At 38.1% G+C, this 26,671-nt stretch overlaps 1 protein-coding gene across 2 annotated transcripts in view; it reads left to right on the top strand.

Annotated features, from left to right (window-relative positions):
- Window positions 1-26,671, top strand: part of NDC1 (NDC1 transmembrane nucleoporin) — a 47,307-nt gene that overhangs the window by 16,976 nt on the left and 3,660 nt on the right. The window contains exons 8-17 of one of the 2 annotated variants that reach the window (XR_006712305.1): window positions 1,959-2,094; window positions 2,888-2,980; window positions 5,190-5,271; window positions 7,132-7,287; window positions 9,668-9,907; window positions 10,012-10,127; window positions 12,442-12,492; window positions 13,277-13,460; window positions 14,257-14,320; window positions 15,369-15,411. Coding sequence is in view for 1 of the 2 variants with exons in the window: in XM_045477466.1 (XP_045333422.1) it covers window positions 1,959-2,094; window positions 2,888-2,980; window positions 5,190-5,271; window positions 7,132-7,287; window positions 9,668-9,907; window positions 10,012-10,127; window positions 12,442-12,492; window positions 14,257-14,320; window positions 15,369-15,469; window positions 24,795-24,955 (1,200 nt within the window). In the remaining variant the exon portion in view is untranslated. Of the gene's footprint in view, window positions 1-1,958; window positions 2,095-2,887; window positions 2,981-5,189; window positions 5,272-7,131; window positions 7,288-9,667; window positions 9,908-10,011; window positions 10,128-12,441; window positions 12,493-13,276; window positions 13,461-14,256; window positions 14,321-15,368; window positions 15,470-24,794; window positions 24,956-26,671 lie in introns of those variants that run through there. The other variant, XM_045477466.1, reaches the window with a different exon arrangement.

The raw sequence follows: 26,671 nt of genomic DNA, 5'->3' as shown, positions 1-26,671 counted from the left end.
CTTTTTTTTTTTTAATGTTTATGTATTTATTTAGAGAGAGAGAGATAGAGAGCGAGCAGGGGAGGGGCAGAGAGAGAGGGAGACAGAGAATCCCAAGCAGGCTCTGCACTGTCAGCGTGGAGCCTCATGCGGGGCTTGAACACACGAACCGTGAGATCATGACTTAAGCCGAAATCAAGAGTCTGAGCCACCCAGACACCTCTCAGTTTCTAACTTTTAAAAGTTTCTAGGTAAATTTAGTTTTGTCCTCGGTTTAATTGCTAGATAATGAAACCACATGCATGGGTCATTTATTATGTTAGTCCGGATTTTACATTGGGTCTAATGGAAAGAGAAAAATGATAATGACATTTGATTGTAATTGAACATAGTATTTTTTTCCTTCTTTCACTTGAAATACATTTTATTTGTATGGCAGTGTCAAATATCCTGTTCTTAATATATGGCAGATACTTAAAATCTGAAAATAACTTTATTCTCCTAGAAACTGTAAAGCACTATGCTAGACACACCTAACATCAGGTGTTTTAAATGTCAGAATAGCCCTAAGAAAGAAGAGGGGTGTCTGGGTGGCTCAGTCAGTTGACGTCCAACTTTGGCTCAGGTCATGATCTCACAGTTCGTAGGTTCGAGCCCCGTGTCAGGCTCTGCTGAAAGCTCAGAGCCTGGAGCCTGCTTTGGATTTTGTGTCTCCCTCTCTCTCTGCCCCTGCCCTGCTCACGTTCTGTCTCACTCTCTCTCAAAAATAAACATTAAAAAAAAAACAAAAAACAAAAAAACACCTTTTTTTAAATAAAAAAAAAAGAAGTAAAAAGAAGAGATTATGGCACCATTGTATGGATGAAGAAATTGAGTGTGGGTTAGGTCAAGCAGTTAAAGGTAATCACAACACACCTAGATGGCAGAGCCAGAGGTTCTAATCCTGTTTTAAAATTACTAGTTGTGTGATTGTAGGATTATGATGACTTTGCTAATTGATCTACTCAAGGTTTTGGTAAAGTAGTGTTCCCTTTATTTAGCCTTCTAACAGAGTTTCTTAAATTATTATTATTTTTTTTAAGTTTATTTATTTTTGAGAGAGAGAGAGAGAGAAAGCACCAGCTGGGGAGGGGCAGATAGAGCGGGAGAGAGAGAATCCAAGCAGATTCCTTGTGCTCAACTCAGAGCCCCAATGTGGGGCTCAATCTCACAAACCATGAGATCATGACCTAAGCCAAGATCAAGAGTCAGTCATTTAACCAACTGAGCCACCCAGGTGCCCCTTAAATTATTTTAAAAGTAAAGATTGTGATTTTCTGATAGTGCTATGTGCTCCCAACTATTGTGGAACCGCTTTTTTTAGGGTATACAGATAGAGCTGAAATTTGGCCCAGGAGAGGTGCTAGTCCATTGAATGATTATGTGTCAAGCTACAAAGTAACAGTAAAATTTTACCCAGCTGCTAAGGGTTGGCTTACAGGCTTGGCTCATTCTTTCTCCATAGGAAATGACAGTGAAGATTTGGAGCACAAGAAACTGAGCATAAGTTTAGGTCTCTTCTTCATTTAAGGCTCCCTTATGTAGTTCGTAAGTAGGTATTAGGGAAAGAATTGTATAGGGTGCAAAAGGAGGGGAGTCTATAGCACCATTATTTATTTATTCATTACAAAAATTTTTTTTTAATTTTTGAGAGAGAGACACAGAGCATGAGTGGGGGAGGGGCAGAAAGCGAGGGAGACACAGAATGTGAAGCAGGCTCTAGGTTCTGAGCTGTCAGCACAGAGCCTGATGTGGGGCTCGAACTCACAAACTGACATCATGACCTGAGCCGAAGTCAGACACTTAACCGACTGAGGCACCCAGGCACCCCCATATCACCATTATTATTAATAAATAAGATTGATTTGTCATTGTGAAGCTGTTGAATGCTGAGATTGTATTTTCCCCATTGGATTAAATAGTAATTTCTGCTTTCATAGGCAGTTTCATAGGCCTCTTGACACTCTGAGTGGCCTCTTGAATCTCTCATTACTCTACCATGTCTGGCTATGTGGTGTCTTTCTTCTGATGACTTGGTATATCTCATGGATACTCTTCAAAATCTTTGCCACAGAGGTTAGTATTGAGTTTTTTGTTGATACATTTGTGTTTTAGAGTGCATGGGTATTTTTAGCAGAGCACTAAGCAGTATGCTATTGTGCCTAAAGCCATTCTGATAAATTGGGTTTTGGTCTCTTTTCTGAGGCTTTACTAGGGATGTATCATTTGTAACCATAATTTGCTGTGTGTGTGTGTGTGTGTGTGTATGTGTGTGTGTGTGTGTGTGTAAGGAACAGTGTTAGTGTTCTTGATCTTTGGAAACGAAACTGCATGAACTGCTAGTGGAACTTAATTGTGCTTTATCTGTAGTGTAATTCTCATTCCTCTAGTGAGCACATACTAAATGCCTGAATTTTAAATTAGTTTTACATGCTATCGGTATAGCTACTCTGAAAATATTCAATATAAAGCAATAAAATATTTGTTCTTTGAAGGAAAGTCTTAAAATTTGTATAGAAATTATATTAAATGAATGGGAATTACATTGTCTTTATCATCCAGGTGTTTATCTTAGGAAATGAGTGTTTGTTTTTCAGTTTACCATCTTTGTAGGTTTGTGTCCTTCAGTGGCTTCAGAGAATCTTTGTTACTGGAAGCCAGAGATTTAATAAAATGGGGAGAGTAACATTTCAGAAAGTAGTGTGTTTAGATATATGTAATTTTGATGCAATCCATTATTAAAACACTGAAGATGTTAATTTGGTTGTATTGTTTCCTGTTGTAATAAATTTCAGTTAGTGCTAACTTACTGAATAGAGTCAAGAAAATAATCATTTTCATAGTCTTTATATTTGATTATACTTGATAGGCTCATCTGTTCCCTGTTCAGCCACCATTTTCAGAAGAGTCGGACGAATGCCTCCCAAAGGTCTTAAACAGCAATCCTCCCCTCATCATAAAGGTGCCTGAGCTATGTGTTTTGTGTCTTCACGCAGTAATCTCGAACCTATTTATGAAATGGACTTAATATTTAGCGTATTTAGATCTATTTTTTGAGGGCCTACAATATTCTAGCACCAGTATTGTAAAACATCCACTACACACTGCATGGAACGCCATTCACTTTCTTAGTTTTCATTCCAAGTGACTAAAATGCAAGGATATATTGCAGTGTGTATGTACAAGCTAAGCTAATTTGTGCAAACTAAACTATACTTAGATTAGGCATAAAAATATTTCCTGGCACAAAATACCATGATATACAACCGTATGTGTGCATTAGCTTTTCATAAACTTATAATTATAGCAAAAAAAAAATACTGTTTTGTTTTATTTATTATGGAGTCGACATGTTTTTACTCATGTACTATTTAAAAAATTTTTTTTTTAATGTTTGTTTATTTTTGAGAGAGAGAGACAGTGTTGAGTGGAGGAGAGGCAGAGAGAGAGGGAGACAGAAGCAGAAGCAGGCTCCAGGCTCTGAGCTGTCAGCACAGAGCCCGACACGGGGCTCGAACTCACAGACCGCGAGATCGTGTCCTGAGCCAAAGTCGGACGCTCAAACGACTGAGCCACCCAAGGGCCCCTATTCATGTAGTATTGTTGGTTGTTATGATCAAAGGTAGTGCTTGGTAGGTATACACATACAATGAGCTGTCTTAAAAGATGAATAATGAGGGGCACCTGGGTGGCTCAGTCGGTTGAGCAACCAAGTTCGGCTCAGGTCATGATCTCGCGGTTTGTGAGTTCGAGCCCCGCATCGGGCTCTGTGCTGACAGCTCAGCCTGGAGCCTGCTTCGAATTCTGTGTCTCCCTCTCTCTCCGCCCCTCCCCTGCTCATGCTCTGTCTCTCTCTGTCTCAAAAATAAATAAAACATTAAAAAAAAAAAAAAGATGAATAATGATAATGACCCTAAATTAAATTTTAATCAAAAGAGTTTAAAGAAGTTCTAACAAATTTACAAATTAAGAATAAATTGTTTTGATTCAAATTGCGTTTTGAAATTTTAAAGTAGATCTATACATAATATGTGTGATTCTGTTAAGAAGTCCTAGTACTTAAAAAATAATTCAAAGAAAATGGAACCCAGAGTTTGGAATACATTCCGAAAAGTTGTAAACGAATAAGAAAATGAACCAGTGAGGTTCTGATTACCGTTAAACATCAATTATGACTAATTTATTAGATATACAAAAATATCAGCTACTCATTTGGTTATTTAACATATCTTTATTTACTGGGTAGGTGTCAGTCATTGCTAGTTGCTTAAGGCATAATAACGAGTAAGATGTAGCAAGCCTAATGGAAAAGGCAGATACACAAAATAATGAAAATTTATTGTGATAAGTGCAGTGGGAGCCACTTATTCTGCTTGGAACCAAAATGGGAAAGCTTCATAGAAGTGATGGTGTCTTGAATGATGAGTGAACGATTTTGCCAGGAAACAAAATGAAGATTTTCAGTAAAAAAAGTTCAACATATGTTGTGTGTCTGGCACTGCCTTTGGATGTGGTAGCAAGTAAGATGCTGTCCCTGCCTCAGAGTTTAGTGGGTGGAACCAGATGAGACAAGTAAACAGGCAGTTACAATAAATTATGTTAAGTGTCATGGTTGAGAGCTGTGTCAGTATATGTTGATGTCGGGGAGGCCTGGGAAGTTCTAGAAGGAAGTGATGTTTTAAGTGTCTCACCATAGAGATAGGAGAGAACACAGAGAGTTTCTTGTAGCTGGAGCCTACAGTGGGTAGGGTAGCTTACAGAGGGTAGAGGCAAGACAATTCTGGGAGTCTGGAAAGGAAGGTTATGGCCAGCTTGATTGACAAACTGCATTTCCTTCATGAAAAATTTCAGCAATTTCCCCTTACATATAATACTGAGCCCAATTCATAACTAAGATTTCATATAGAAGTTAAAACAATTAGGGGCACCTAGGTGGCTCACTTCATTAAACGTCTGACTTTGGCTCAGGTCATGATCTCATGGTTTGTGAGTTCACGCCCCACATGGGCCTATTGTCAGCCCAGAGCCTGCTTCAGATTCTCTCTCCCCCCGTCTCTCTCTGTCCCTTTCCTGCTTGCACATGCGTGTGCATGCGTGCGCTCTCTCAAAAATAAACATTAAAAAAAAAAAAGTTAAAACAATTAAATAATGTTTGTTTTTTTCCCTTTTAGTATTTGGCCTTGCAGGACCTGATGTTGCTTTCTCAGTATTCTCCCTCACGAAGACAAGAAGTTTTTAGCCTTAGCCAACCAGGTATTGCTAAAAGTAACAGATATAGGCATGTGTGTGCAGAAGGTGTTCCACTTAAAATTTTTGGTGACAGAGATGTATTTAATAAAATACACAACTGTTGAGTCCATTAAATGAAGTATTGATTTTAATGCACCTAAATGTTTGCATTGCTGTGGTTAGAGGTTATATTTCCAGGAAAGGTATTTTAAAACTTTCTTCAGCATCCTCATTCCCTTACCCTGAAGAAATGATGAGGTAGATTGACAGTTTTAGAGCAGAAGAGTACAGTTTAAGTATCCTCAGAGTTTTCATGTTACAAGGTGTCTTGAAAATCAGGTGGTCTAATTCCCTAGATGGGGGATCTAAGTCTCAGAGAGATTAAGTGGTTTATATACAGTTAATGTCAGAGTTGGAATAAGAAATTCTGTCATCTGACTCCCAACTGCAGAGCTCCCTCCTTCTGTCATGTTACTTTGCCTCCCTTTAAAAAAAAGTAAAAAATAACTAGATTTGATGGTGACCGGAGGATGCCCTTGGCAACTCTGAAACACTTTTCTACTGTCAGTTGTTACAAACTCATCAAGACTGCAACTATGCCAGTGCTCTGCCTGTTCCTGGATGGAAAGCATTCCAGCCTAGCCACCAATGGAGAACAACCTAACCTAGGTAGCTTTTCATCTCTGTAATAGCTCTTCATTATTTTGCTAAACTTGCCAATTCCCACATTATAAAAGAAACTTTCTATGGTTAAATGTTACATGGAAATGAAATTCAGTTACATAAAAATATAAATGATTGGAGCCACACACTCCTTTTAGTAGCATGAAAAATCCAGAGCTGATGCTGTGGAAAATTAACTAGCAGTTCTTTTTTGTCAGACTTAGGTTCACTTAGGAATTCTGTATGCATTAAATATTTTCACCAGATATTCCAGTGAACTGTAACAAGGTGACGTGTTCTCTGCTAGAGAACTTACATTCTAGGGCATATTATTAAAATTTCCCTGGACAATTACATAGTTGCTTAGTGGTTCTGAGTTACAGCAGTACAAAACATTCTGGGACCTACTGATGAAGTATTTTGTTTGCTTGGAGGTTAAGTGGTATTCCTCTTGAGCTGTAGATGGGGGAAATGTTTAAGGGGGGCTCTAAATGAAGACAGAAAGGTTATTTGGCACCCAGAATGGGAAACAAATTTTCAGTGGACTCCTTGGCTATTCTCAACATAGAAAGTAGCATGGTTGATTTTTATGTGGCAGCTGTGGGAGAGAAAGGTCTTAGGAAATGAAAAGATAATGAGAGTAAGGGAATTTTTACAAAATTGTGGATCATAGTAGTTTCAGTTAAATAATAACAGGTATGTGTATAAAATATGATCGTTAGGAATAACATGTCATTCCTACAGACATAATAAGAAATAGGGGCCATTGTAAATGAAAATGTAAGGAAGCTGAGGGGGCCAGACACAAGTTTATGGGTCACTGGGGGCCGTGGGGCGCATCTCATGAGACATGCCTGTATTCATTGTCTTCGTCTTCAGTCTGTTCAATGCTGGTAGGGAAGTAACTCTAGTCTTTTTCACTCACACCATCCTCTAGTATTTGGCTTTATTTTAGCAACCAATTTGGCAGGTTTTTTGTTTTTTCTTTTTTAATGGTAAGATAGCAAGTTTTCGCTTGTAGGCTTTTTGGAAAATTATTTCATACAAATATTTATTGAACTCCTTCTGTGTAGATGGCAGTGGTGTAAATAGTAGCTTAGCCGCGGCAAGTGGACCTTAATGCAAAGTGTAATGTAGTGTTTCTTGCAGAGTTTTCTCCTCACTTTGAGAGGAGACTCTAAGATTATGTACATTTTAAAAGCTGGTTTTTTGACCCCTTAGGTGGACATCCCCACAATTGGACAGCCATTTCAAGGGAGTGTTTGAGTCTTTTAAATGATATGACTCAGAAACTGGTTCTGTATCAAGAAGCAGCTGCTACAAATGGGAGAATGGTGTCCTCGTATTCTGTGGAGCCTAAGAAATCGAATTTTCCAGGTAATACCTGTACTAGTGAGAGAGGGCAAAGTACATACATTTTGTTTCCTAAGAAAGATGACGGTAGTTAATCTAAGGATATGTATACATTAGTGTGAAGGAGTTTTAGGAAAATCCTAAATTTTTAGGGAAAATTGATCTCATAAGTGGGATATTGTACTGAACCAAGAAGAAGGCCTGAGTATCATTGTAGATTGAAGAAATTAAGTCTGGTGTGCTGATGGTGTTAAAAAGGTTAACTGTGGCTCATCAAATAGAAGGAAGCGTCAGCTTCCTCAGGTACAAAGCCAGGTGAAGCTTTACAGGTAGTACTGGTGCAGTATCCCAGACACAAAAAGTCGCTGGCCAGTGCCCAGAGAAGAGTAACTGCGTGACTGAGTGATTTCATGGTGGGGGCATCGCATTCATGGTTTTCAGAGAGGTTGATAGAATGTTTGAAAGATGAAAGCCGAGGGGAAGAAGTACAGTGGAGGAACCCAGGCTATTTGACCAAATTCCTTATGTCAAAAAATGCCAAGGAATGTAAGACTAACGAACGGACTTAATGTCCACCTGCCTTCTGGAGCCAGGCCTTTAATGAAAATGGGCAAAACTGGCTGGGTGAGGACTGTGGTAAACCTGAGAGCACTGGCTTCATCTGTAGGGGAAGCTGTGGGTTAGCTTCGGTTCATTGTTCCCATGTGGGAATTTGGACCCAGTATCTGAACTTCTGTGTGCCCCCCACCAATCCCCACTTTTAAGAGAAGCCTGAAATCTGAAAATATTTTGGGTGAAATTTTCCACTTTTTTAATTTTGAGTTTATTTATTTTGAGAGAGAGAGTGCATTGTTGTGAACGGGGGCTGGGGGGAGGGACAGAGTGAGAGGGAGACAGAGAATTCCAAGCAGACTCCATGCTGTGAGCACGGAGCCTGAATCAGGGCTCGATCTAACAAACCATGAGATGGTGACCTGAGCTGAAATCAAGAGTTGGATGCTTAACCAACTGAGCTACCACAGGTGCCCTGAAATTTTCCACTTTTTAAATGTTGGTAACTAATTGATATTTACAAAATCACTACATGGGTCACAGTAAACATCATGATTCTGAGGGGGTCATAGACCAAAATGAGAGATTACGAATGAAAAACAATTTAGGTAAGATCGTGAATGTCAGATTTTAAAAGATTCTAGTGTTTCACTTGTTCTCCACATTCAGATTAGCATTTATTTATTCAACAAATATTTATTGAATGCTTAGTATATGCCAGGCAATGTGCTAGAAACCAGAGAATCAAAGATGAAACACTCTTGTTACTGACCTTTTAGTGGGAGGCCCACAAATAATTACAAGACAATGGAATTGGTAAAAAAAGAAGTCTGTCACAGATTCTGAATGGGTAGGATGATTGTTGATAACAAAAGGAGGCCTGGCATATATAGTTTATATTTTGTAGCAATATGGAGCCATTAGAGAATTTTGAATAGGCAAATTATATCAAATTTGCATGTTAGATCAATGCAGTCCCAGGTTAGGAGGGAATCATGGGGGTGACCAAATAGGAATTATTCATTATTTTAAGTTGTTGTCACATCCCATTGCTCAGTCAGTATTTCACATTTTGTAGAACTTAAAAACCCCAGTCTCAATTTTTAAATTGATTCTTCAAATATTTCCAATTAGCACTAACCTTAAAAAGTCATTCAAAAAAGTTTGGCACTTTAAATGTTTGATGTTTTATGGTGGTTTTATTAAGAAGCTAGAACACCAATGTAATCTATTTGTCTTTGTGCCTTGCACTGGAGTGGCTGGAAAAATATTCCTTTGTTTTTGTACAACGGAATTTATAAATTGGTGATTATAAGATAAATTTTGAAGAAAGTGTTTATAGATCATATTTGTAGATAATCCTGGGCAAATTCATCTCTGGTGTGACTTCTGTTAACTTGAAAAAATTCTGTGGAAAATGGGTAAGTGTGCATTTATCAGTACATTTCACAATACAAATTTGTTTTAGCCAAGTAATAGCTGTAGTAGGAGCTTGCAGTAACATTGGACACATTCTAGCGCAGTAACTGAGATTGTTGCCATTTAAAAATAAAATAGAAATTGATAGGTTCTTTCAAAACAGCGTAGGTTTAGAGAAACTGACCTTGAAGGTGAAGATCTTCTCTGGGGGTAGAAAACAAGGGAAGCTGCACCAGTCTGACCGAAGATGTAGAACACCCCCGTGAGTGGTCGTGAGTGGTCGCTGAGTTGCTGTCGTAAAATCTGGATGTTGAGAGTGTAAACATACATGGAAACAAGCTACTGAACTTTGGGTAAATGCATTAACCCAAAAACTGAGATGTGTAAAATTGGTTCAGGCTGCCTGTTCAGCACTGGCTCTGTTCTTTTACAGAAGAAACTACTTTTCAGACCCCGAGATCTAGCCAGATGCCTCGGCCGTCAGTGCCACCATTAGTTAAGACGTCACTGTTTTCCTCAAAATTGTCTACTCCTGATGTGGCAAGTCCCCTCGGAACCCCATTTGGTTCTAGTGTAGTGAATCGGATGGCTGGAATTTTTGATGTAAATACCTGCTATGGGTCACCTCAGAGTTCTCAGCTGATAAGAAGAGGGCCAAGATTATGGACTTCTGGTGAGGATTGTTTTCTAAAGTTTGAAATGTCATAGTTGTAGAGAATCCGATATCCTAAGTTTTCACTTTCTTGATTTTGTTTTGTTTTTTGTTTTTTTATTTAGATCAGCAAATGCCTGAATTTTCTAATCCTTCTCTATCTACCTGTGTTGGTGCGGAGGGTAAGACAGCAAGACAGCCTAGCGTGATTTATTCATGGATTCAGAATAAACGTGAACAGGTAGGATGATATGGTTATAGGATTTATATTTGCACGTAACATTGAGAGCATCAGGAATCTCACAAGAGTAACCCATCAGGGATAAATAGGACTTTTTTTGATGCTTCGTGTATTAAGTTGACCCAAATGAAATTGCCAGTATTTGACGGGCTTTGAGCTATATAAATTGTAATTTCATATGACTGAGACTAATACAATGCCTTTGATCTGTGAATTCTTTCGTTTAATGAATATTTACAAAGTTCTTTATATATGCTGGGTGTGGTTTTAGGCACTGGGAAAACAGCAAACAAAAGTCCCTGACCATGTGTTTATATTCTAGTGAGGGGAAATAGATGAGCAAACAAATGTATTAAACCATGTCTCTCTGAATAAAAAAAAAAAGTATTGTGAGACTTATTTCATATGCTATTAAGAAAAAAAGTTGCCATGACATGCTGTCAATTGTTAAGACGCGTCCCAATATGTTATACTCAAAATATGAAAAATATGTGTCTTAAAGGGGAAGAAATTTGATGTCTTAAGTGCTGTATAGGAAAATAGAGCCATTAAAGGAAGTCTCCTTGATCAGTTGATACTTGATTAGGGACCCTGAAGGAAAGGCAGTGAACAGACAAATGCAAAGGTCCTCAGGTGGGGGTGTGCTTGATTTGTGTGAGGAACAGCATGGACACTAGTAGGTGGTGATGAAGTCAGAGAGGCAGCAGGCACCCAGAGCTCATCAGGCACATTAGTTATTGTGAAAACTGACATTTTCTCTGAGTGAGATGGAAAGCCACAGGATGATTTTGTCCACAAGAATGACGTGATGTAACCTTACATTTTGAAAGTGCTGCTTTAGCTGTTGTGTTGAGACTACGTTCTCAGATGGCAGGAGTAGAAGCAGAGAGACAGTTGTAAAGCTGTTGAAGTAACGTAGTGGGAGAGGATGGTATCTGTGATCAGGGTACTTGTGGTGGAGATGTTAGATGTGATCAAGGTCTGGATGTATTTTGAAAGTAGGTGGGATAGGATTTGCTTACTGTTTGGTTGTGTGTGAAAGAGACAGTGTTGACTTTCAAGTTTTTGGCTTGAGGATCTGAAGTAATGTAGTTACAATTTATGGAGTAAATTTAACTGATTTGAAGAGATTTGGTAGAGATGAGGTAGGGAAATTATGAGTTTTATTTACGTCCATTTTGAGGTATTTATTAGACAACCAATTGAAAATACTGAGTAAGAACTGAGACATATATCCAAAGTGTAGGGGTAAGTTCTGGGCTAGAAATACAAATTTGGAAGTCATCAGAATATAGACAGTATTTAAAACCATGAGACTCCCATGAAAAAATGCTTTGGGAGTGGATACAGAAGAAAAGACATGTAAAAACCGGACTCTGCAATGACTAAAGAGGTCTGAGAGATGAGGAGGAATAGCAAAGGAGACCAAGTAACTATTGAGGTGAGAAGAAAACCAAGAAAAGGGGAAGTAAATGCCACCTGCTGCCGATACGGAGCCTGAGATCCACACTAGGAATGAACTATTGTGCTAGAAATGTGGAGGTCATTGAGTCCTTGTCCAGCTATTGGGTGGAGCCTTGGGGATGAATGCCTGATTGGATGGGTCCAGGAGAGATGGGAGGAATTGCCGGCCACAAGAAAAGCTGGATCTTTCAAAGAGTTTTCCTATAAGTGGTACAGAGAAATGGGGTAATTAATAGTGGGAAGGAGTTGAGGGGTCAAGGAAGGGTTTTATATTTTAAGATGAGAGGAATAACATCTATTTTGACGGAATGATTGATTAATAGAGAGGGACTGTAGGCATTATACAAACTTCAGGATCCCATTTGCCCTACCTGTCGTAAGTACCGCCGTATCGTGAATTCCTTTTCAAGTCAGTTGGGGTATATAGCTTTCAGCTTAATACTAAGAAAATTGTTTCCCATGTAAATATCAACTAATAGAAAACCATTTCATGTCTTAAGATTTTTTTTGTTGTTGTCTAAGGAAACACTCTTTTGGCATTAAGAAGTTAAAGGGCAAGACAGTTTTCAAGAATTGAGTAAGAAAATATCACCAGAACCAATTCAGATTCCTTTCATTGTGGGGTTAGACATGTGTACTTGAGAATGCAGTTTAGGTGAGATGGCCCATCTTCGTTTTCCAGTTTATAATACGAAGGTATTTACTTATGTGGTTTACTATAACTATTCTCTGTAAGATATGAAGTGTTTCATTTAATGTAGTGTCAGGGAGAAACTGGAGATGTGTTAACATTATGTTTGAATAGATCTGAAAACTTACATGTGTTATTTCTTCCTTCTTTCCAACTCAGGTTAAGAATTTCTTATCAAAACGGGTGCTGATAATGTATTTTTTCAGTAAGGTAAGAATATGTAGTTACAGCATTGGGAATGGGGGGAGAGGAAATGAAACGAAATGAAGTTCCAGACTAGATTTGACTTCTAAATATTTAGTTCGATCCTAGGAAGCTTGGCGTAGTGCTCTGCTAAACCTCCATGTTAGTAGTTGCCCTAGACCCCCACACCTCACCTCAGTGGCTTCCCGAGGCTTGACTGCAGTTGGCCTCCCGAGTCTCCTGGCTGAGGACAGCTTTGTGCTCATATTCAGCCTCTTCCTGCGGAGTGATCAAATCCATGGCGATCCTTCATGGCTCATTGTCCTGCCAAAATCTTTGTGGCCAATTTGGTATTCAGAAGAGAGATGACTGGATTAGATTATACATGTTACGCTCGCGTGGGATAAGAAGTTGTGATTCAGGCCACAAATGAAATGACGTTCCACCTTGTCCGTCCGCCGCCCGGCTGCCGCAGGAGAGTAACTCTGAATTGCAGAAGCGAAAGAGTCGATCCTGTTTCACTGACTACAGCTGTTGCATGTTAATCCTTTGATAAGCAAAACTTCTGCCCATATGTAGGGGAAAGAATTTTTGTTTTGTGTTAGCTATTTAAATCTAACTTCTTTCATTCTGAAGATACTGCAGTATTAGCTAATGTTGTACTTTGTTAAAGTGAAAAGTTTGCACTGGCATGCGTTATTCATTTTCATTCTGTGGGGAGAGAGATCTGAGTAACTCTGATGGAACATAGGCACACACAAGAAAAGAATCATTTCAAGTGCTTGAAACTTTTTTCTCGCTTTGGTGGCAGGGAAGATCCACCCAACTAGCAATTACCTTTACCAAAAAGAATCTACCTCAGGCTCTCCATTAGAGCTTTGGGAAAACTATCAGCCCCCCCCGAGGAAGGTGTCCTGTCTTCCACCAAGAGGAAGAGGGGTTGTCCGAAGTTTTACTTCAGAAGGATGGGAAGAGAACTCACCTTTGTGTCTTATGTATGCCATGTTCTTTTCTCTTAAGTTCCCTCATTTAATTCTAACAGCATTCCTGTCAGATGTCTTTTTGTCCTCATTTTACAGATAAGGAAACCTGAGGCTCGGGGGGGTGGGGGGGGTGGTCAAGTAGCTAGTCTAAGGGCACATAGCCAGTAAGTGGCAGAGCAGATGCTGAACGAGATCTCCTTTTCCCTTGGAAGTGAACGTCTACATTTGATTTTGATTTTGATTTTGCAAGTGAATCTATTTTAAGATGAGGAGTTGTAGACACTGCCGTTGGATGTTGAAAAATGTAACGTGCTGGTGTATTTAATAGGCTTTGTTGGGCATTACCAAAGCCAGCATTTGTTAAAATGCTCCATACTATTTGACCTTGCTGTATTAAAGAAGGTTGGATGGTGTTTCTTTGGAGTGGGGCTAAGGGTAGACAATTTAAGAGTGGGTAATATGTATTTGGGCATTCTGAGGTTTTGACGCCTGAGCATTAGGTGTTCTGAGCATTTGTAACCATTGTCTCAGGTGATCTGTATACCAATCTGAGGTGGGTTGAGTGCATGTAACTCTTATTTTAAGTGGGAAACTGAGACACATAGAGATTTAGAGATTGGGCAAGAGTCACACAATAAGTTGGTGATAGACTGCTTTATTGCAGTGAAATCATATTGTGTAAGAATTTCAGATTTTAATTCTTGAGAGGCAGCTGTGAATTTTGTACTGTTACAGCTACGTAGTTGATAGATGTCATAAGAGTTATTGCCCAGGGGAACTTATTGAAATGTTTTTGTTGTATTTGTAGCACCCAGAGGCATCTATTCAGGCTGTTTTTTCAGATGCCCAAATGCATATTTGGGCATTAGAAGGTAAGCAACCTCAGTGAACTACGATTCTGATTTTCATTATCAGTTAAATACTGAAGTATAATCCATGAAAGGTCAGTTCTAGACTCTGATATCAGTCTTTGAATTTTTAGATACATTTTTATATCTTTGTTTTATATGGATCATTTTTCTTTCTTACATACTTAGGTGTGCTTTAATTTGGGCAGAAAATTTCCTTATATAGAAGCAGAGAAACTGAGCCTGGGATTCTTACGTGTCTTTTTCTGCTTCAAAAAACTGCAACAATTAATAGATTGTTTTCAACTGTCAACTTATGTTGACCTAACATTTAACATTTTAACGTATTTAACTTGAATTTCATATTTAGCTTTAGTTTAACGTATTTAACTTTAACTTCATATTTAGCTTGAATATGAAAATTTATTGTTAAAGAACTGTTTTTTGTTTTTTTGTTATCTCCTAGATACTGTCTTCTCAATGCTTAAATAATATTTCCTCAGAGAGCCCTTTCCTGAGCACCCTAATGAAAGTGCCCTCAATAGCGGTCACTCTTTTCCTTTATCCTGCTTTGGTTTTCTTTCTACCAGTCATCACTACCAGACACAATATCATTTAAAAACTTTTCTTCCTACTAGAATGTAGAGACTCCTCTTTTTCAGGACTGGTGTAGTGAGGACCTTTTCAGTGCATGTTCCAATCTTTTGCGCATTTTTCTAGCGTAATACCCTCCTCCTCTATTTCAAGTTCTTTAGATACTCAGGATATTAAATTTTTTTTTTTTTCAACGTTTATTTATTTTTGGGACAGAGAGAGACAGAGCATGAACGGGGGAGGGGCAGAGAGAGAGGGAGACACAGAATCGGAAACAGGCTCCAGGCTCTGAGCCATCAGCCCAGAGCCCGACGCGGGGCTCGAACTCACGGACCGCGAGATCGTGACCTGGGTGAAGTCGGACGCTTAACCGACTGCGCCACCCAGGCGCCCCAAGATACTCAGGATATTAATCCCTTCTTGATAGATGTATCGTCAGTAGATTTGCCTAATTTTTTTTTTCTCTTTTCTTCTTGAGGTCTGTCTCACTTAGTAGCAGCATCATTCACTGAAGATAGATTTGGAGTTGTCCAGACTACACTACCAGCTATTCTTAACACTTTGTTGACGCTGCAAGAGGTAGGCAGTGTGTGGGTTGTGGGGAGGTAGACGGTCATGTTTTTCCCTGCCTCCCAGGTTTTTCAGTTTGTTTCTCATGTATCACATTTATTGAGTAACAAAACATATGTTGGAAGTTAAAATGTCGTACTGTTCTCACCCATGGGAAATTCTAATCTAAGAGAGACCAGGAAGAGAAACTTCTAATTCGTTTGTAAATAATAATTTTATAGAAACAGAAAAAGGAAGTCACTAAACTTCTGGTATTAATCAGATTACTTAGAGTATTAGAATTCTGTTCGGTGATATAAATTTGGATCCTTACACATCTTGTAGCTACTAAAAATAACCTGTAGTTAAATTATCCTTGCAGATAAATGTTACCTATTGGCCAGATCCCTTGCTGCCAGGCTGGGTGAACAGTTTCAAAGTAGTAGGACTTCTTAGTCCTAGACTTAAAGACAGAAAGATAAAACATATGCTTCTTGCTTCTGAATAGGCTGCCTTTCCTCATTTCATGTTGGGTGGTATGTTTTACGCTGTCTTGGCATTGTCATTGTACGCCAGGTGACAGATGCAAACACTGAGTGCCAAAAGCATTTCCAGGTGGGAGCTGGGTTGTGCAGTAGGTGTTCCAGAGGAGTGGTGTTGAAGTAGGCTCAAAGAACGATTGGTGCATCTGTGCAAGAACGTCTTGGGAGGGAATGTAAGATACGAGAAGAAAACATGCTTTGCCGTTCTTTTCTTCCACTCTCAATTTATTTTGCCTGTTACAAAGTCTTAGTCATCAGAGCCAATGATTGTTTTTTTCCTTTGAGTTCTTTTTGTGCCCACTTTCTCACGAATGTGTTTTGAGACGTGTGTACATGTGTATAGTTTTATTATTTGTGCTCTTTTCCCAGATACCTTTCTCTAAAGAAATCATTTCCTAGTATTTCCCCACAACTTCTAGTATTTGGCTTGCCTGACAACACAGTAGGATACCCAGGATTTGGGTGTGTACTTTTTTTTTTTTTTTAATGTTTATTTATTTTTGACAGAGAGAGAGAGAGACAGAGCATGAGCAGGGGAGGGGCAGAGAGAGAGGGAGACACAGAATCCCAAGCAGATTCCAGGCTCTGAGCTGTCAGCACAGAGCCTGACATGGGGCTCGAACTCACAAACCACGAGATCATGACCTGAGCTGAAGTCAGATGCTCAACCGACTGAGCCGCCCAGGCGACCCCTTTTTTTTTAATTTTTTTTTTAATGTTTTTTTTTTTTTTTTAATGTGGGAGTATCTTTAACACACATAGCATTGTTTGTTTTTTATCACTCGGGCGGTGTAGTTTACAATAAAATAATAACAGTACAGTGCTTTGTAGTCTACAGAGCGATTACTTACCATGTTTTGTTTTGTTTCATTTAGGAAGACTTAGTTTTAAATTCTCTAACTACCAAACTTCTGGGGTTGTTAAAGTATATTTTTTATTTAAAATAGTTATTATTCAAGTATAATTACCATACAGTGTTATTAGTTTAAGGTGTACAACATATTGATTCAGCAGTTCTGTTTGTTGCTTAGTGCTCATGCGGTAAGTGTACTTTTAACCCCCCTCACCTATTTCACCCTTCCCCCTACCTATCTCCCCTTTGGTAACCACCAGTTTGTTCACTACAGTTAAGAGTCTGGGTGTTTTTGTTTGTTTGTCTCTTTTTTCTTTGTTTGTTTCTTACACCTAACCTTACACCCATCAGAATGGCTAAAATAAAAGAACACCAAGAAGTAAGTGTTGGTGCGGATGTGGAGAAAAGGAACCCTCCCTCATGCATTATTGGTGGGAATGCAAACTGCTACAAACTGCGGAAGACAGTATGGAGGTTCCTCAAAAAATTAAAAATAGAACTACCCTATGATCTAATAATTCCACTACCAGGTGTTTACTCACAGAAAATGAAAACAGTAACTTGGAAAGATACACGCACGCCTGTGCTTATTGCAGCATTACTTACAACAGCCAAGATAATGGAAGCAACCCAAGTGTGTCCATCCATAGATGAATGGATAAAGAAGATGTGCGGGGGGGACACACACACAATGAAATATTACTCAGCCATAAAGAAGAATGAGATCTTGCTATTTGCAACAACATGGATAGATCCAGAGGGTATTATGCTAAGTGAAATAAGTCGATTAGGGGCACCTGGGTGGCTTAGTCAGTTGAGCGTCCGACTCTTGATTTCAGCTCAGGTTATGATTCCAGGGTGGTGGGACTGAGCCCCACTTCGGGCTCCATGCTGAGTGTGGTACCTGCTTGGGATTCTCTCTCCCTCTCTCTCTGCTCCTCTCCCCAGCTCACTCACACTCTCTCTCTCTAAAAAAGTAAGAAAAGAGAAATAAGTTAGAAAAAGACAAATACCATACAATTTCACTCATACCATTATTATTATTTTTTTTTTATTTTTATATTTTTTGGTCCTCATAACTATCTTGTGAAGGAAGTAGGATGGAGGTATTTTAGGCCTATTTTAGAGATGAGGGAGGCTAGCTTCAGGTCTCGCTCACAAGTCTCAGGTGGCAGAGCTGGAACTTGAACCTGAGCTGTTTGCAGGGCATTAGCAGTGTAGAACTGTGGGTTTGAAGGCTCAGAGACACTTGACCAATATTCTTTTATAAGTCGCAGTTCATTTTTTGTTCCTCTAGAATCCTCTGCTGCTCTACCTAACGTTTGTGTGGTATTCCAAAGAAATGATTTTTCTTTAAAATTTTAACAACTAAGGTTAGAATAAGGGCTGTTGTACATGATTGTATCTGTCTCAAAAAGGCTACTATCTTTTGGTATGACTTAAGATTATGCTCAGTAAATGGTCAAGTCAGATTTGAAAACCAGGCTTTCGGACTCCTAGTCCTTTGCCTCCGTGAGGGCTTGGAGGGTTATGCATCTCCTAACCTTTCCTGAGATAGAATGGCAGTATGTTAGATGGACCAAAGTGCGAGATCTAGAATCAATCCCACTTGTGTCTGAGTCCTAGCTCCTACTACTTCCTAGCTGTGCAACCTTAGAAATACATTTACCATATTTCATTGAGTCTAAGATATCATTAATTAGAAGATACATCTCCATTTCAGGAATTTTAAAATGGCGGGGCGGGGGAGTGCATTGTATAACCAGTGAAAATAGTAATCTCTAAACATCAGTTTCTGTATCTGGAAAATGGAGATAGTAATAGTAGTACTTACCTCATGGGGATGTGAACGATGCATGAGATCAGTACTCAGGATGCCTGTCCCATATTAAGTACCCAACAAATGTAAGCTTTTATTACTTCGTTATTATTTCCATGTTGTATGACAGAATTCTTACAGTGTACAGGAGAAAACATCTTTCAAGATTAAAAAAAAAGTATTGCTATCACTACTGTAAGCAAGCAGTCTAAGAGACATAGTGTCAGACAGATGCCCGGTTCAAGTCCAGGCTCTTGTACTTTCTGAATGATCAAGGGTAATTTATTAAACATCTGTCAGGTTAGAGTCTTCATCTTTAAAACAGAAATAGTACCTTGCAGGGTTATTATGAGGGTTCGAGATAAAATCTGTACACAGAGTCTAGAGTGGTGTCCTAAGTTATCAATTGCCTGACAATAATCAAACAGTTACCATGTGCTAAGATACAGAATAGAGAAAGACAGACATGGTTCCAGCCCTCTAGTTTACAGAGTATAAAACAGATAATCTATGAATAATTAACTACAATTGTAATAAGTGCCACAATGTACAGAAATGTAGAATGATCAGAGAACATAAAACAGGTATGCAATAAATAACAATTAAATGAACATTAAATGAAATGCTTGTGATGTCAGCATGGTGTCTTTGTTAGCAAATTATTTTAATATTTAAATGAGGTAACATATATAAAGCAGTTAAACTCCGTGCCTGGCACACAATAACTGCCATCAGTAAATTTAGCTATCAGCATCATCTAAGAGTATCATTTTGTAGCTGTGGTTTTTGCCAGGGGCAGTTTTGTTTCCCAGGAAACTTTGGGCAATGTCTGGAGACATTTTGATTGTGACAGATAGAGGGGAATGCTACTGGCATCCTTTGTGGAGGCCAGGGATGCTGCTAAACAGCCCATAATGCACAAAGCGGCCCCCACAACTGAGTGTTACCCAGTCCAAGATGTCAGTAGTGCTGAGGTTGAGAAACTCTGTAGTCATGATTACATTTAACAGAGTCTGGTGTTCTCCTTGCCATTTGTTTGGGACTCTGGCTTTGGTGGAATAAACCTCTATTTTAACTAGGTTGTAAGTAAGATCCTTGAGACGAGGCGCTTTCAAAGCTCTGCACGGTGGACAATTTGTTAATGACACTGACAGATAAATAGTCACAGGAGAGCAACGAGAGTTTTCTCTTTATTTGGCTTTTGTGCATATACAGTGCATATAAATATAAATGGGCCAAAAGTGCCATTTTCATAGTATAGCCCTTTTTCAGGCTTCTATAAGGGCTAACGTAAGGCCTTTTGGGGATTTTTAATTTTTACTGAAGAGTATATTGTTTAGTGGTGTACTCTACTCACTGTTTACCCTTTTCGTTGTTTGGGATAATTCTTAACTGGATATTTGAGATCCCAGTTGTGTAATCTCAATCTTCAGGCCAGAAACCATGTGTAGTGCATAAAATGAGTGCTCAGTAGATACTTGTTTAACCTCACAGCTGATTAAGTACTTCGGTTCTAACTATGGCATACATCACTAAATACTGCAAACTGGTGTTTCCTAGAGTGAAGTTATTCATGTGCTACTTCCATAGTTTTTGCTGTCATTGTTTATTACCACATGTTATTGCCATAATTTTAGTCCTATTTGCCACCTGAACTATTATTTACTTATTTAGTATTTTAAGTCATTCATTATAAGCTTAATTAATTCATTAATTTGGGTTTTATTTTTAAGTGATTTCTATACCTAACATGGGGCTTGAACTCACAACCCTGAGATCAAGAGTCTCATGCTCTCCCAACTGAGTCAGCCAGGTACCCCTAACTTAAATTTATTTAAAAGGAAATTTTATATCACTTTTGTAAAAGGAAAACTAGCTTGAATTGCTACAAATAGAACACAGGTGCACAGTTCCTTATCTCAAACCTTAGGATATATTTCAAAATTCAGATTTTTTTGGATCTTAAAAATATAACATTGTATATATATCCTAGATTACAAAATACTCCTATTGGAATCTGAGGCAGAATCCCCTTAATCAGATACATTAATACTTTTCTGCAGTGAAATATCTGGGTCTTAATATTAAGTAAATAAAGACTGTAAATAGCCTGTGTCAGCTCAGGTCAGGTTTTACTGCCAGATGAAGTCAGGTCAGCTTTTGCCACCAACAGTTAGAAAAGTTTTTGTTTTCAGGGCTTTTTGGATTTCAGTATTAAGGGTAAGACAGTCAAAGTGAGAAAAGATAATAATTGAAAGCTCTAGCTGTAGATACTGTTGTTTGCTGAAGTCCCTGAACCTGAAACCTATTTATCCTTTGTCATAGAAAGAGATTAATGAGGATTCAAGATGTGTTAGGGACACATTAGCTCCAAACCCAGACTTTCCTCCCTTGTTTAACCCTTATCTCATTAGGGTCTGTCGTTCCTTATTTTTTAAGAGCTGATATTTTATGACTTTTATTCTTAGAGGTCTTTCAGAGAACAGATAGAAAACAATTTAACAAAATTCATTCTTTTGCATTTACCCTTCAGACCCTTTTAAAATCTAAGATGCGGGTGCTTGGGTGGCTCAGTCGGTTAAGTGTTTGACTTCAGCTCAGGTCATGATCTTGCAGTTTGTGGGTTCAAGCCCTACATAGGGCTGTGTGCTGACAGCTCAGAGCCTGGAGCCTGCTTCTGATTCTGTGTCTCCCTGTCTCTCTGCTTCTCCCCCACTTGTGTGCGTGCGTGCGTGCGTGCTCTCTCTCTCTCTCTCTCTCTGCCTTTCAGAAAAAGTAAATAAACATTAAAAAAAAAATCAGCAGTCTAAAGAAAAGTAAGCTAACCATTTAAAATAAATAAGTAAATAAATAAAATCCAAGATGTATTTTGGAATCTTAGTGATTTGATGTTTCCGGTATCTTGAAATGTAAAGATTTCAAGATTTGCTGTTTGAGCATCCTAGGAATTATTTCATCATTACTCATTATTTATTCCCAATTGTAGTAAAAAAGCCCAATAAGAAACAGGAGAATGATGGAATCACATAGTATTCCATCATCTTTCAAGAAAAGTTATATAAGCAATATGGACATACGTTTTTATAGTCTTTTTTTTTAAAAAACTTTCATTGAATATAGTTGCTAATTCAGAATTAAAAAATTTTTTTACTCACATTGGCAATTGGAAGAAAATTGCCAGTATGTGCAATATTATTTAGATAAATCAGAAGATGAATGCAAATAGCACTCTAGACCAGCTTTGTCAGATAGAAATATAATGCAATATAATTTTACATTTTCTAATAGTTACATTAAAAAAATACAGGTGAGGTTAATTTTAAGGATATATTTTATTTAACTCAGTTTATCTAAAATGTAATTTTATTATGTAATCAATACAAAATTATTAAGGAGATATTTTATACGTATTTATTTTTTATTTTAGAGAGAGCATTTGCGGGTCAGGGAAAGGGGCGGAGTTCAGCAGGCTCCACACTCAGTACAGAGCCTGACGTTTGGCTTGAGCCTATGACCCTGGGATCATGACCTGAGCCGAAATCAAGAGTTTGGTCGTTCAACTGACTGAGCCACCCAGGAACCCTTAGATATTTTATATATTTTTTAACACTAAGTCCTCAAAATCTGATGTGTACTTTTCACTTAGGCAAATCTCAGTTCAAACCTGCCACATTTCCATGTATCTTAGTGGTTACCATATTGGATCACACAGCTCTAGATTTTAATGAGGATCATAGAAGAGAAATTTTAAACCGTAAATCTTCAGATGATAATATTCTAGATATATTTTTTCAAACTCAAGAATTGATGACAGAATGATGTATTTTTAAGGAAAAAGGAAATATATGTGATATTCTCATTCAGTAAGTCATTCAAGAGGAAGGACTTTGTCCCAAAATATTTTATAATAAGAACCTGTGGATCATCCCATTTTGTTGAGAGTATATGTGACAGTATTCTTTCATTTTCTGCGATATTTTACACCAAAATTTACTTTATATGGCTTATAAGTGGATAAATGCTGAAGGGATACAAAGGTGTATACAGAGGTGATTGGAAAGAAATAGATGATGTTGAAATGAAAAAACTCACTAGATTCGTCATTTGAATTTTTCTTTATAAACCTAAGAATGAAAATATTTTACCATTATGGTGCAAGGAAAATGGATGAACTCTCTTCAACAAAATTATGAGCTGTCAAAAATTTTTAAAAATAATTGCATTTTGATGGTATCATTCTTCTGTAGATTTTTTGTAAGGTGACTATAAATTATAAAAAGGGACCATTGGACCCAGGCGGTAAATGATGATATCTATTTTTCCTGGTCTAATGAGGGTTAATCAAAGTTTGCAAGAAAATTGAAAAGGAAGTAACTTTTCCATTATGATTTGGTGTTATCTAATGTTGCTTAAGTACATCACTGAATACCACCTCCCATTCTGCCTAAAATTATTTCAGGTATGTCCTGGTCTCAGGAAACACTCTTATAAGTTACTGTTGAAAGAATAAATGATTGGACTTGAACTTGTCATGGCAGACTGAACACACACACTAAATCTTGTTCCTTCCCCCACACTCTGCTAAACCACAGTAAAAGGACTTTTAAAAAGACATAAATCCACAAACAGGAGAGGAGACAACAGCAATAGAGTCTTCAAAGCTGGAGAGGAGATGGTTGAGATAACTAACTTGGCAGACCCCAGAAGCAAATCGGAAGTTGGTAATGAGACAGGCCCCCAGTACCTCTGGAACTAAGGATGAAGGGATAGGTACCAAAATAAGAACGATGGCTGAGAGCTGTTCGAAAATTAGATCTGTAGATTCTCTGCTGCTGGTGCCCCCACCTCCAGCAGCTGAGGTTTGTCCTTTAGAGAGGATAGAGCACTGGGCTCTCTGGGCTGGCAGAGTTGTGAGTGGACACGACAGACACGCTTGTGGCTTCTGTATTAAATAGATAGGGGTATACTCCCCTGAATACAGGCCCACCAGACAGAGTACTGGAAAACTCTTCTCTGGGAACTGACTAATCCAAGAAGAAAAACAAAGTTACTGAGTTGGGCAACCCTAAAAAATCCATGCAGGTCACCTCTTGTGAAGTCTGTTGTCAGTAATCTCTATGTATTCAGTGCTTTTGGTCAGCTTTTTAGGAGGTCCCTCTCGCATTCATGAGCCAGGGATCACTAGATTTCTGAGCACAGTCTCTAATGCAGAAAATAGAGACCAAAGAAACAAAGATGGGGAAAGTAGCTTGGAAGAAACTATAAAACCAAAAACCAAAACCACAACAATCATCAAAATCCCCAGAAATAGGAGAGGATATTGCATCCTTGAAACAAAAATAGGATGCTAAAATAAAAGGGATCACTCAGATGATATAAAAGAGCTCTTGAAATTAAAAACATGATGGCAGAAATCATTTTAACTGTATTTAGTTCTTTTGGTGGTTCTTTCCATAACTATGAACAATAATCTTAAAGTATTATTTCTTGTCACTATAGTATTATCTTTCTGTAATAGTTTAATACACTTATACTTCTGTATCTTTAGTTCTTCCTTTTCTTAATGTGGTTATATCATTTAAAAATTATATTATTTACCTTTGGCCTTCAAAAAACACACTTAAATCTATATTTCTTTTTCTATCAAGTATAAATAAAGTCACTTTCATTTATGGATTCTCTCTCTCTCTACCTATTCTTGCTCATAGATGTTTTATCATCTAGAAAGGAAGATAAGCTAGCTTATAGTAAATAACTTTATTTATGTAAAGCATAAAGTTTTGGTCTTTTTTTTTTTTCTGAGATTTATAATAAAAGTACTCTTAGCTGTTACACACCATAAGCAAAGTAGGATATCTGTATTTCACTTCCCAGCTTTGCATTTTCAAGACCGTTGCAGAATGGCTCCTCTTGAGACGACAGGTGAACTTTTCTCTGCTAACTGCTGTAGTGGCTAAACATCCACTGCATTGTCTTTCAAACTTTTGACTGTGATCCAAAATAAATGTTTTCTAGAATGCCTGTATGATGTGTGTATCTCTCTCTCTTAATTTATTTGAAATAAAATCTCCTTGATTCTTTGGACTAATATGGCTTTATTGATATTCTGAACTAATGTGCCTTCTTTCTTTCTTGATCTAGGCAGTTGACAAGTACTTCAAGCTTCCTCATGCTTCCAGTAAACCACCTCGGATTTCAGGAAGCCTTGTGGACACTTCTTATAAAACATTAAGATTTGCATTTAGAGCATCATTAAAAACTGCCATCTATCGAATAACTACTACATTTGGTGAACATCTGAAGTAAGTTTACCTGTTTTAACCCATGATGATAATCTACTTTCAGGAGTTCCCATGAGGAACAGGTATGAGAATTATAAAGGCTCACATGTTCAACATGTGACTTTCATGATTCCTACTGGGAATTAACAGCTTTGATATCGACGTTATATTTTAAAATTGGGCCTATCATATAAGCTTTGGGGCCTTCTTTCAAACAGACAAAAAAGGATAGAAAGTTATAAAAGCAGCAAACATCCTTATGAGATAAAAAGCAAAAAATTGAGTACCTTTCCAGAAAAGCATATTAAAAATAATTCTGATATTACATCTTAGTCAGCTAAGACTTTAGGTGAGCAGAGTGTTCCATAAACGAGTCCTTGGTGCTTTGTGAATCATGCTAGAAAAACAATGACAGATCATGACACCTTTGGAAACAGAACCAGAAAGAAAACCACAAATGCCAAGCCTGTTTATATTTAGTTTCATTGATGTTTACTGCTTTCTTCTCATGAAATAATCCAGCTCGGCAGGATAAGGGATGCTAGTTTATTAACTAAACTGTGTTTATCACAATTACAAATGAACTTTAGAAGGCACAGAAGATTGCTTTTTCTGTATGCGGTCAATGAGTAGTTTAGAACTTCTGCATGCTGCCTACTTTTAGAAAGAGTAGTATATTTCCTTTTACTTCCACAATGCACAGCAGTAATAGCAGGTTTTTATGGGACACTTGGCTCTGTGGCAATGTAAAGAGCACTAGATAATCCTCTCTCTTTTCAGAGGCTTATTCACTTGTTTAAAAACAAAAAAAAACAATTTATGGAGTGTCTTCTACCTCTGTGCTCTCCATGATAACTCCATATTACTGTTCAAATTTAAATTAACTAAAAATTCAGTTTGTCAGTCAAACTGGCCACATTTTAAGTCCCCAGTAACTACATGTGGCTAGTGGCTACTGTATTGGACATCTTAGGTCTAAAACATTTGTTGGGGCGCCTGGGTGGCTCAGTCGGTTAAGCGTCGACTTCAGCTCAGGTCACGATCTCGCGGTCCGTGAGTTCGAGCCCCGCATCGGGCTCTGGGCTGATGGCTCAGAGCCTGGAGCCTGCTTCCGATTCTGTGTCTCCCTCTCTCTCTGCCCCTCCCCCGTTCATGCTCTGTCTCTCTCTGTCCCAAAAATAAATAAACGTTAAAAAAAAAAAAAAAAATTAAAAAAAAAAACATTTGTGTCATTGCAGAAAGTTTATCAAGACAGCACTGTTCTAGACAATACACTTAGCACTTTAAATACATTTTTTCATTTCCTTCTCTTAAAGCATCTATGAGGTATAGAGGTTATCATAACTGTACAGATATGGAAACTGAGGCTCAAGGAGATTAAGGACTTGCCTAATAGCACAGTCTAGTTGGGTTTAGAACATGAATCTGAAATCTGGTCTTACTTACTCTTAAAATCCCACCATTTCTCCCTATATTATAGACTGCCTCTGAGATATAAACCACCATGGAGGATGCTTGATGAATGTGGAGCATGAAATATGTATATGATGATAGAGCAAAAGCAGGGAGAAAGGGGGAAATAGAGAGTTTTAGATAAGAATGGGGGATGCATGACTGATAAATTATGACACTGAAATTCTGCCTTAGTTTCTTTTCTCTGAGAAGAGCCATCTTTTGTATATGATGAGGTCAGTAGACTGTTGTATGTCCAGGACAGAATGGTATGGTGGGGAAAAA

This window comes from Leopardus geoffroyi, chromosome C1, assembly GCF_018350155.1.
Source record: "Leopardus geoffroyi isolate Oge1 chromosome C1, O.geoffroyi_Oge1_pat1.0, whole genome shotgun sequence".
NCBI classification, from domain to species: domain Eukaryota; kingdom Metazoa; phylum Chordata; class Mammalia; order Carnivora; family Felidae; genus Leopardus; species Leopardus geoffroyi.
The sequence above is the reverse complement of the archived record's forward strand: the minus strand, read 5'-3'. Positions and strand labels throughout refer to the sequence as shown.